Below are 12,647 nucleotides of genomic sequence, written 5' to 3'. Positions count from 1 at the left end.
TGTCTTGGACCCAGAAAGATGTGGATTCTAGTCCTGCCTCTGACACTTACTAGCTGTAGGACCCTGGGCAAGTCACTTAAATTTCTTTGCCTTCACTTCCTCATCTGTAAAATGAGCTGGAGAAGGAAATGGCAAACCACTCCAGTATCTTTACCAAGACAACCCCCAAGTGGGGTCATGAAGAGTCAGATGTGACTGAAAATGACTGAACAACAACAACCACATGCAGAAATACTGCCCTACTTGCTGTAATAATACTCAGAGCCCTTTTAATGTCTGTCACTCATCCCTGGCATGCTGACTCTCTTCACGTGTGTCTCTGAGCTTCCTGGCTTCTTCCTTCCAGTCCTAGTTCTAACCCTATCTTCTCAAAGAGGCCTTTCCTGGTCCTCCTTAATGCAGGCACCTTCCTATTGAAATTACCTCCAATTTATCCTCTATATACTTCATATGTCCACAGTTGTTTGCATGTTTTCTCCTACATTAGGACGTGAACTCCTTTATCACGGGGAATCTTTTTTTTTTGCCTTTCTTTGTATCCTCAGACTTTAGCATTCACTGTGCCTGCCACATAATAACCACTCGATAAATGCTGGTTGACTTCATTTCCCCATCCTAATCCTATTCTTTCACTAGGTTTTCCAGAATCATGTGAAAAGTTGTGCTCTCAGACATATTGTTGTTCAGAAAAAAGTTTTGGGAAACAACCATAAAACTGCATACTGATTGAACTTTAGGTTATGGAGAAGTACTTGTGGATAATTATGGTTATAGAATCTAGGCTTAATCAGATGATGATCAAGGGCTGGGAGTCCATGTCACATATGGATAGCATGAAGGAAATAGCCATGTTGGGTAGGGAGAATTAGGAAGATATGACAGCTCTATTCAAATATTTGAAGGGTCTTTATGTGGAAAAGGGATAAAGTTTGGTTTGTGGGGAAGCACCAGACACTACATGGAAATTACAAAAGGACAATCTTAGGCTCATTGTCAGGAAATAGGCTGCTTCAGAAGGCAGTAAGGTTGTCTCTCCTGAGATCTCTGTGCTGAAGCTGGGTTACTATTGGTTAGGTGTTTTATCATCAGAATTCCTTTCGAGGTGGTTAGGTGGCATAGTGGATAGACAACTGGGCCAGGAGATCTGAATTCAAATCCAGCCTTAGACGCTTACTTATAACCTTAAAGAAAACACTTCACTGCTACCTGCCTCAGTTTCCACAATTGTAGAATGGAATAATAATAGCACCTACCCCTCAGGTTTGTTGTAAGGAACAAAAGAGATAATAATTGTAAAGTGCCTAGCACATAGTAGGCATGTAATAAATGTCTATTTTTTCCCCTTTTGGGTAAAAGTTGGACTATGTGGCTACTAAAGCCTCTTCCAACTCTGGCATTCTGTGATTCTCTGAAGAAATAGAATCTTTCGTAGTTAAACATACATATGTATATATGTATGTATATATATATATATATTTATATATATATATATAGAGAGAGAGAGAGAGAAACAGAGACAGAGAAAGACAGAGACAGAGAAAAAGATACAGAAAGACACAGAGATAGAGACAGAGAGATGTATACTATATATATATATAGAGAGAGAGAGAGAGAGAGAGATTATAGCTTTCTTCTATGCTGAAAATTCTTAATAGCTGATTATGTTTTTTGAAATTCAAATCTTCAATATTCCTCTCACTGAAATATGATTATAAAAGTTAGTCTATTTTGCATTGACATTTTAACATGTCTTAAGTTTAATATAAATAAATGTTTGATATCAAACTAAAATTTATTCTACTGGCAATTTGAAATGCACATTCAATAAATTCAAATTCCACAAACTTTTAAAAACACCTACAGTGTATCTTTCAAAATCTGCACTACAGAATCGAAGTAAATCAGGTTTCTTACCTGTCCTTGTGAATCTTAGAGACTCATTCATTTCATTAAAAATATAAACTGGGTTCTTCCTACCTTAGTATTCTTTTTAAAAAATCTATTTGTTATTATTTTTATTTTTAACATTTTTAAAATTTAAAATTTAGATTTTCTCTCCCCCTCCCAGGCCTCCCACACCCACTGAGAGAGAAGGCAAACAATGAGACTACAATTTCAGACTACAATTGTAAAGACTTCTAAAGGTGGGGCAACATGCAGGTTGGAAGTGATTTATGATCATACCAATAATATAAATCACATGCGGCCTTGCTTGTTGAAGACACTGATTAAGTTTTAATTACCTGACCTTCAGAATTCTAAGGCAAGATTTCAGAATGCCAACTGCTCTTGGTTGCTACAAGTCAATCATGCATGACTTGGGCTTGAGACACCATCATTTCAACAGGCACACTGGAGATATCCCCCTTTGAATACACCTCAAGAGATAGCTTGATTGACTAAGTCATGTTATTTGACGCATAAACAGGCATGGTTAGAACACTCACTTCCTCCATTGTGAGTTGTTAGTAACTGATTGCTATCACAGATGTGAACATCCTCCGGGAGCATAGCTGATGTGCAAATCTTTTCCATTTTCCAGTAACCTATGGCAGTGCGAGATGATGTTAGGATAATACTACCATCTTGGGTTAATACATGCATATTAAGTCACAAGTCACTAACCAATGAGGTACTCTCATTTAGCATTACGAAGCCTACTATTCAACAAAAAATGAATAGCATTATAAAACTATGAGTTAAAATTTAGTATCTTGTTTTAATTGGAAATGTATAAAAATTGTAAGTCAACTTAAAATACTGTGGAAGACTGATGTAATCTAAAATGAATGCATGTATTTTAAATGATGTTATAATATTAAACATTTCTGGTTTCATTTGCTTTAATCATATTTATCTTACCCTTTCTTTTCAGATACTCCGCGATGAGGGCAGCTATGTGTATATAACACATAGCAGCCTGGAACAAGAAAAAAAAAAAAAAAGTTAAAAAGCAAACCATGTTTGACCCAATACTGCCATTGTTGGCAATATACCCTGGCTGTATTATCAAAACAAAGAGCTGCCTGTTCAAAGATTTCTTAACATGATTATGTGTAATCGAGAAAGAAAAGGAAAAAAAAAAGGAAATAGAAACAACTTTAATGTAGAATGAGACAGGAATAGTTAATCTGTGGGACATTAGTGTAATGGAATATTATAACTCAATTAAGATGGACAAGTATGAGGAAAATAGAGATATCTGCAAAAACCATTGTGAAATAATACAAACTGAACAAAAATGTAATCAGAAAAATAGAGCGCACACTACCTATAGTAACTGCATAAGAAGAAAAGCACTTAAAAGGAATGGAGACTTAGAAGGAAGAAGCAAAAAAGCAATATTTTATGCATTTAAACTGATGTAAATAAAAATGGTAAATATAGTTATTTTGTTTAATGTTAATATTCTATTAAGATATCTAAATTAAAAAAGAAACAAGAAAAATATAGATTTTATCTATTATTTTTAAAGCAAAACAAAAAGAATTATGTTTTTTAAAAAGAAGTAATTCTTGGGGGCAGCTAGGTGGCACAATGGATAGAGCACCGGCCCTGGATTCAGGGGGACCTGAGTTCAAATCCGTTCTCAGGCACTTGACACCTACTAGCTGTGTGACCCTGGGCAAGTCACTTAACCCCAATTGCCTCACTTAAAAAAAAAAAAAGAAGTCATTCTTGGAGGGTTTGGGAAGAGGGGACTTAAGGGGAATGAAGGACTTTCCAATCTGTGCATGGTTCAGGATAAACAACTTATAGAGGATGTTGGCAAAAGAAATCTAAAATACCTGACATTTTGATAATGTTTTCATTTTTTTCAAATGGCCCGTGTGTCTGACCTCACTTCAAGCCTCATAACTTGTGAGGAGATGAGGAAGCTGAAGTTCTGAGAAATGAAATGCCTAGAGGTCTATGGCCACATAAGGCCAGAAGCAGACTTTGAAACCAAATCTGTTATACTCTCTCCCACACTTGTGTCAATTCACCTAGCTGCCATTTTCTTTTGGGGAAAATTTGATAATTTCACTTGAACCTTTCCACAGTTACATGTTATGTAAAATTAGATTTCCCTCTACACCCAAACGAGCTCTATCTTTTCATTTTTACCTCTTAAACAATTATCCTCATTTCTTAACAATATCCAAGCATTAAAATGAACACTGATGCTACTGTGATTCAACCTGGGAATAACCATAGAGCTTCCTCTTACTGCTCTTACTTCCAGGGGTCTCTCTCCCTTTTTTGAGCTCTTGGGATGAATTTGAGTCAATTCATTAATTATTATTTTTGTTTATTTATCATTTATTCATTTATTATGCCTATTGGAGGGCTATGTGAGGCACTGAAAATTGGTGCCACATGACTTGATTATGTAACCAAAGGAGATCAAATTTGAACTCAGGTCCTCCTGAATCCAGGGCTGGTACTTTATCCACTGTGCCACCTAGCTGCCCCCATTACTCAATTCTTAATGGCAGAGATTTGGAATTTAGTTCAGTATTTTAAATCAGTAATAGATTTGAATATAATTGTACCAGTATGCATGAATTAATGACCTTCCCCCCACTCTGAATTAATGACTTTTAATTGATTCTATAGACTAAGACTGAGGATTTCTTGGCTCCTATGTGCAAATGTAATGTAAGCAACATATGGTTCAGGTCTTATTCAAGCTGACAGAAAGAAATCTAACAAAGAAGAGTATTAGCTCCAGAGTTAGAGGTCCTGGGTTCAAATCCTGCTTCTGATCACATGCGTGATCTGGGGAAAGTCATGACCTTTGTGTGCTTCAGTTTCCTCATCTGTAAAATGGGTTGGACTAGATGGCTTGAAGTCCCTTTCAACTCTAAATCTGTAGTTCTCTGGACTTTTCATAAAGCACTCTGTTGAGTGACAAGAATTATCTTTAAAAGGAAAATATATCAAATTTAATGACCACGTCTTCTTAAGTTACCTCTGATAAATCTCCATTTTTTGCATGAATCTTGGCCATGCTTTCTAGCCACGTCCTTCGTAACTCCGGGGTGCTTGCATAGGAATTTGCCAGGCTGTACTGGAGATCCACTAGCATCTCAGGGTCTTTCTCATGCTCCTTCATCTGAGCTGTGGCCATGAGGACCGTCCGAATGCGTTTCGTTAGGTCCTTCACCTCCGCTGGGAAATGACTGTTCTTTGGAAAAGACAAAATCCTGGGTAAATGCAAACCCTCTTGACCTCACACACTCCTTATAATATCTGCCTGTGCCACTGGTATTTATGCAATGGCCAGCATTCAACAAATATACTCAGATCTTTCTGAAGAGGTTTGGAGTTGATTGTGAGACATGGGAGATACTGGCACAGGACTGCCCAGCATGACTTGCCGACATCAAAGAGGGTGCTATGCTCTATGAGCAAAGCAGAATTGCAAGAATTCAAAAGAAACATGGGGTGCACATATTTAGAGAGATCTCCACTCCAAACATTCATATGGACGATTTGTACCTGACCTATGGTAGAGTTTTCCAAGCTCATATTGTTCTGATCAGCCACAGTTGGACACATGTACCTTGACTGCAACAGAGTGATGTCATTTTGATCCTCTTTGAGAACAAAGGACAACAACCAACCAACCAACCAATAAATCAACCAATTGGCCTACCAACCATCTGTAGACCCCTTTGTTAACTGCGGGAGGAGGGTGGGTTCTAATAAGAAACAGTCCCTCCTCTCATGGAGCTTATAATCTAGTAACTCTGAGTTGACCTTGGAACATACTCAGAGTCCAGTGTTGGGAGAATTCAAAACTGAGCTTATTTTAAGTCATACTTATGGCTTGCCTTGCTATCATCTGGGTGATACACTAGTGATAAAGGGGCTACTGTACTGGAGAGGAAGGGTAGAGAAAGATGCAGTCTGTGTGAGTATGGAAGAGCAAGTACACACTCATCACAGAAATGTGTGAGGTGCATACATGCATGACTATGCATGTATGTGGAAGTCCTGAAGGTTTTGTGCTTCAGGATGGGAGATAAGACTTCTGAATCCATTTCTCCTTTGGAAGGAAGGAAGGAAGGGAACATTTATTAAACATTTACTGTATTGAGTGTAGCCACCATGCTAAGTGTTTTTACAAATATTATCTCATTTGATCCTCACAATAATTCTGGAAAGCAGGTGCTATGATTAACTGTTACTGTGTTTTTTTTTTTTTTGGTTTGTTTTGCGGGGCAATGAGGGTTAAGTGACTTGCCCAGGGTCACACAGCTAGTAAGTGTCAAGCGTCTGAGGCCGCATTTGAACTCAGGTCCTCCTGAATCCAGGGCCAGTACTTTATCCACTTCACCACCTAGCTGTCCCCTAGTAGGTGCTATTATTATCCTTACTTTACAGATAAGTAAATTTAGGAAAACTGAAGTTAAGTGACTTGCCCAGGGTAATACAGCTACTGTCTGATGACAGATTTCAATCTAGGTCTTCCTGACTCCAGGTCCAGCCTTCACTGTGTCAACTAAATGCCACCATTATACTCTGGCAAATGTAGTGGAAAGAACAGAGGCCTTGGAGTTGAGGACCTGTGTTCAAATCCCAGCTCTGCAGCTCATCAATTGTATCACCTGAGAGACCCCTTTGGGTCTAGTTTCCTTATCAGGGGGCTAGATTCTTTCTCAGGTTCTTTCTATGTTAAACTCTATGATCCTGTGATTCTCTGGGCCTCAGTTGTCTCATCTGCAAATGAGGAGATCAGAATAAATGCTCTCTAAGGTTTCATAATAGGGCAGTCAGGTAGTACAGTGGATGGAGTACTGGACCTGCAGTCAGAAAGACACTTACCAGCTGTGTGCCCTTAGGCAAGTCACATGAACTCTTTGAGCCTATTCTCTCGTCTGTAAAATGAGAACAATCATATACCAGCTACTTCATAAAATATCCACAAAGGCTGTAAAGCTGATCCAAATGGGTACATGCAAAATGGCGACTCATCACTAGACAGAGTCCACAGAGACGATCTGAATAAGGACTTATTTAGCCAAAATATAACACTTGCATTGGGTTTTGAGCTTTCCTGTTTTTCATAGCAATAATGTTACAGCTTATGAGGAAGCAACAGTGTGGCAAGGGCACTGGATCTGTAGGCAGAAAGGCTTCCTTAAAAGTCTTGGCTTTTCTACTTACTAGTCGGGCAATCATGAGAAAGTCATATAAACTCTCTGATCTTCAGTATCCTCTTCTGTAATACGGGCATGACATTGCATTACATACCTGAAAGGATCGAGCCTGCTCTCCCTTATATCATAATTATTTGTGTTTTAGTCTTTGAAGTTCCTCGAGGTAAAGGTTTATGGTATTATCTCTGTAATCTCAGTGATGAAGACCCATATATCATAGGTACTTAAAATATCTATTGAATTGGATGTCTGTGAATTACTGTTAAATGATATAATGCTGTGTAAATGTCAGTCATTATTTTGATGATGATGATGATGATAGGACCAAGGGGGATGTGTGTGTGTGTGTGTGTGTGTGTGTGTGTGTGTGTGTGTGATTGGATAACAAGGGATAAATCTTGTAGTTCAATCCAATCCAATAAGCATTTATTAAGCACCAACTATGAGTATTAAGGAAGCGTGGTATAGTATATTGAGAGCTTATGTTCCTTTGGGCGGGATAAAATGTGTAAACAGATAGCCATACATTTGCTTTTGAGGAGGGAGAGAGCACTTACATTTGGGGGAGATCAGGGCTTCCCAGAAGAGGTGGCACATGAGTTGAGTCATGAAGGAAACTAAAGATTCCAGTACATGGTACACAGTAGATGCTTAATAAATGCTTACTTACTGACTGAATATTTAAGAGAAAAAGATGAGCAAAGAGCATATCTCCAATATGGGACATGTTCCATGCAAAAGCAGAGAGGTGAGAGATGGCATCCATTTGGCCAATTTGGCCAATTTGGTGGTACGATAGAAGTGATACAATAAGTAAAAAAACCTGGAAGTGTAGTCTGGAGCCAGGCTTTGAAGATCTATAAATATTAAGCTAAAGAGTTTGTCACTGCAACCTTTCCTAAAGGAGAGGCTTATTTAAGAAACACTTATATGAAATGTGACTTGAATGGCATCAATACCATATGTGAGAACTCAATAGTCATTCCGTATGAGTCTGACATCTCCCCATCATGGGCAGAAGGCTGGAATTAATGTCTATTTCTCTGTACCAAGAGTGTGGGTGAGATTAGCTTTTTAAAAAAATTTATTGAATAGAATTTTATTTTCCAAAATATATGTAAAAAAATTTTAACATCAATTTTCAAAAAATTTGTGTTCCAACTTCTCTTCCTCCTCCATTCCCACCCCCACCCACTAGAACTCAAGCATTTCAAAATAAGTTATACATGAGTATTCATGGAAAACATTCCCACATTAGCTAGGTTGTGAGAGAAAACAGTCAAAAAACCCCCAAAACTTCAGATTGAGGAATTGTCAAAGAGAAAAAAAAATTCTTAAAAATGTGTTTCCAGGGGCAGCTAGGTGGCACAGTGGATAGAGCACTGGCCCTGGATTCAGGAAGACCTGAGTTCAAATCCAGCCTCAGACACTTGGCACTTACTAGCTGTGTGACCCTGGGCAAGTCACTTAACCCTAATTGCCTCAACAAAACAAAACAAATGTTATGAAAATGTTGCCTTTCTTTGTTCCCCCAATATTTACTTAGTTCAGTGCTAGGAACATAGTAAACACTTAATAAATCCTTATTGACTGACTATAATTAGAAAAGGGTGAAGAGTATAAAGGGCATATTGTGGCTAGCTTTGAAAAATTCTGAGCATCAAATCTCTTTCTGATGTATGATAATTATTTTGTAAAGCATTTCCTTTGATTCCATTGGCATCTTCAGGGGGAAAAAATCAAAACTTCTCATTACAGCCATTAACAGCCCAGTGCCCACCTGAAGTTGTTGTTTTTAAAAAGAGTACAATTAATGTTTAAATTGGTAAGAAATCACATCACTCTCTAGATGGCATTTCACCTTTCTTCCTAATGTGCATAGAGAAGGATGCAAAACATTTCTTACTTTCATTTGTTTGTCTCCATTGGCAAAATTATTTGTGATTGCAAGGGAATGTTGAAACCGGGATCCTCCAATTCCTGCATCGGCTATTAACTGGCTCACAGCCTTAATGAGCTAGAAGAAAAAGCAGACTTGAATAAAGAAAAACCAATTTCAGAAGTAGCCCATTCTTGCTGAAACACACGCGTAGGACTCAGTGAACCTAAGAATATTCCCCCAGTGGGTCTAACTATGGACTCTAGTAAAGATTTTGGATGTGTATCTATTACAATGAGGCCACTGCGGTGTTGAGGGGACCCTGATTTCTAGAAGGCTCTTCCATGCGACCTTGAATTTTGGAACACCCTGCAAGCTGGAAAGATTTTGAGCTCAGGCCCAGGGAGAGACTGTGCATCTGTTACCTAAGATCGGAAGAAGCTCATCAACAGATAGATGACCACCAGATGATAGCTTCCCCCCCCCCCCATCCACACCAACTCATCAAGGCTATCTATTGAGACAAGGAAGGGTTATGATCTGCCTTGGTGGAGGGAGAACCCACCCTAAATGAAACCAGATCTTTTAAAATATTCAGAGAAGAAACATTATATATCCTGAAGCCAGACTGGCAAAAGCCCAGGATGCCTAGAGATTTTGAAGTTAATCAATCATTTAATCAATCAATAAGTATTTATTGAGTTGTCAATATATTCCAAGCATTGTGGTAGGTGTTGGTGATACAGGTACAAAGAGCAAAACTACTTAGCAGGGGCTTACATTCTAATGGTAGGTTGGAGCCAGACCTAGGAAAAGGTAGGAAACAGTTAGAACTCCTTTTTTGCATGACGTACTGTTATTCCTGAGTCTGTCCAAAGTTCTTATTTTGTAGATGGAATGGAATGCTGGTTCTTCCCTATTTTTCTCAGCTGTCTACTCCTTAAGGGGAGGTATTTGGGGTACCTGTCAGAGGCATCCTGTAGAAGAATTCCATTGCCCCTCTAATTGATTGCCTGATGCAAGTGATGTTACCCACCCAATGGTTACTGGTCCTGGAGAGCTCATTTAGTAACTTTGGGGGAAGCTAGTCCTAAAAATTGACAAGACTTACTTGTAAGTGGGACCGGACTATTGACTTCTGCTTGTTAAATTCAAAATTCTTCCTCATGAAGAAATAAAGGAGTGCAGAGGCCTCTGTCTGAGTTGACCGAGACCTGTGATTACAGCATTTTAAGACTTCATAGCAGAATGATCCACAGAGGTCGGCCTGCCCTTGAAAGAATGCTGAAGGAAACTAGGAAATGAAAGACATACTGAGTAGAACTGACATCTCTCTCCATTCCTTCTAACTTTTAAAAAAGAGTCTCTTAATAGTCCTCCATCTTTTGCTTTTCTTTTACATCTCACACAAATTAAGAGGATTTAATTACATTTACCAAAGTTAGGATATTTTCTTCCCCAAAGTGGGGCAACTCTACTTCTTGCCACCTTCTGCCCCAGTCAGTTGCCATCAATCTAAAATATCTTTGCCCACTCTCTGAAGCCCACTGCCTATTCACCCGACGTGGGTTGTACCACAGGGTTTTATTTAGAAATGTTCTAGTAGGTCAGAGTTGAAACTATTCCCATGTACGAAGGTTTCCACATGATGTGAAGAAATATACTCAATTAGGACGGAAAGACTGTGTATCTATGTGGTATAATCATTTGTATTTCTGTATACAATACCATAAACTGAGTATTTAGGAAACCATTGAATAATAGCATAACTTATGGGAATTTATTTCTCCTCTGGGAGATGTACCTCATTGTAGTGAACCAAGTAATAATGAGACACCAATGGGACACCTTGGCATCTGCTGACAAGCAAGTCTGGCCCTTTTGGGGAAACATACCCCATCTTCTTCGGAGCAAGGAGGTGGAGGAAGAATAGGGGTAGGGTAAAGGTGGAGATCACTGTGAGGTCAGGGTGAGTGACTGCTAGTAAAAGGCTGGGTGAGAGGGGGCTTTAGTAATAACATTTATATAGTACTTCACAAAGCCTTTGCAGAACATTTTACAAACTTTATCTCATTTAATCCTCACTACAACCCCGGAAGTAGGTACCATGATCACCCCCATTTTACAGATGTGAAATTGGAGGCAGACGGCATTTAAGTGACTTTCCCAAGGGTGGCACAGTAGATAGAGCACCAGTCCTAGAGTCAGGAGGACCTTATTTCAAATCTGGCCTCAGACACTTAACACTTACTAGCTGTGTGACCCTGGGCAAGTCACTTAACCCCAATTGCCTCACCAAAAAAAAAAGTGACTTTCCCAGGGTCATGGAGCTAAGGCAGTCACTGAGGCAGGATTTTCACTCAGGTTTTCCTGATGTCAGGTACAGTTCTCTACCCAGTGTTCCACCCAGCTACCTAGAGGAGAAGGGTTTGCTGCACAGTTCCAGAGAGCTCAACAAGATGTGGCGTGTCTTTTTATCTAATGGGGTAATAGTCACAGGTAGCAATCCGTGTGGTAACTTGAGCAAAAGCTAGCACTGCGCCCCATTAGTTACACTGGGGGTCACCGTACTCCACAAATTACGGAGAGTAAGTCTGTAGTGGATCTTGGTCTGGGTTCTAATTTACAAAATCATAACTAAATCTCTTGGTCATCACTTAGCTCAAAGGCACTGAGATAATGACAGGTTGACAGTCTACATGACTTTGTGAGCCCTCATGGGGTTTGGGAGTAGGCTGTCCATGAGAAGGTACAATAATTGTCACATAGTCATTACTTGGTGACTTGAATGACCATTTCTTGTACACAGGGATCCTGGGGCCGCCGGAGATGAGAGATGTGGCTCAAATTTAGTTGGTGCTTTAAAGGTTGCATTTTCTTATTTGAATCTGCCATCCCTACTTAAAAAATGAGGAAGCAGGCCTTCACAGAGGTGAAATGTTTTGCCCAGGGTCACATACCTAGGAAATTTTTGCATCAAAATTCAAACCCAGGTCTTCTTGACTCCAATCATAGCAGTCATGACACTACCCCTTATATATTCCCCTGGTTTCTACTGGGCTACTTGAGTCAAAGGAAGTCTGATTAACCCCTCTGGAGAGAAATTTGGCCATTTAGTAATTGCGTTTCCTTAGAGCAGTTACTTCCACATCTGACTTTGAATTTATGGGTATTAAATTCGTATTATTGCTCTCATGGGATTGTGAGGAAAATGTTGTGTCATTTGAATTTGATTGTGCCAAAACTTTAATTTTATATAATCAAAATGATCTATTTTATATTTTGTTTTACTCTCCGCCTTCTTTGTTCCTAAATTCTTCCTCTGCCGATAAATCTGACAGATAAACGATTCCATACTCTCATAATTTGCTTATGGTATCATCCTTTATGTGTAAATCATGTATCTATTTTCACCTTATTTTAGTATATGTTGTGAGTTGTTGGTTTATATCCAGTTTTCCCAGAAGTTTTTGTCAAATAATGAGTTTTTGTTTCAAAAGCTTGGATCATTTGAATTTGAGCTATTGTGATTATTTCTATTATTATTAGTGCTACAGCTGCCTCTGACACCAGGATTGTAGGCAGGGGTATATGGGAGCCAACTCTAACCAGCCTGCTGT

General features: G+C 39.0%; 1 protein-coding gene across 1 annotated transcript in view; it reads right to left on the bottom strand.

Annotated features, from left to right (window-relative positions):
- Window positions 1-12,647, bottom strand: part of DOCK10 (dedicator of cytokinesis 10) — a 274,169-nt gene that overhangs the window by 35,420 nt on the left and 226,102 nt on the right. The window contains exons 44-48 of the mRNA XM_043993341.1: window positions 10,139-10,321; window positions 9,055-9,165; window positions 4,955-5,170; window positions 2,863-2,920; window positions 2,448-2,546 (exon numbers count right to left, since the gene is read on the bottom strand). Of these exons, the coding sequence (XP_043849276.1) occupies window positions 2,448-2,546; window positions 2,863-2,920; window positions 4,955-5,170; window positions 9,055-9,165; window positions 10,139-10,321 (667 nt within the window). The remainder of the gene's footprint in view (window positions 1-2,447; window positions 2,547-2,862; window positions 2,921-4,954; window positions 5,171-9,054; window positions 9,166-10,138; window positions 10,322-12,647) is intronic.

Source organism: Dromiciops gliroides, chromosome 3 (assembly GCF_019393635.1).
Source record: "Dromiciops gliroides isolate mDroGli1 chromosome 3, mDroGli1.pri, whole genome shotgun sequence".
In the NCBI taxonomy this organism is placed as follows: Eukaryota; Metazoa; Chordata; class Mammalia; order Microbiotheria; family Microbiotheriidae; genus Dromiciops; species Dromiciops gliroides.
The sequence above is the reverse complement of the archived record's forward strand: the minus strand, read 5'-3'. Positions and strand labels throughout refer to the sequence as shown.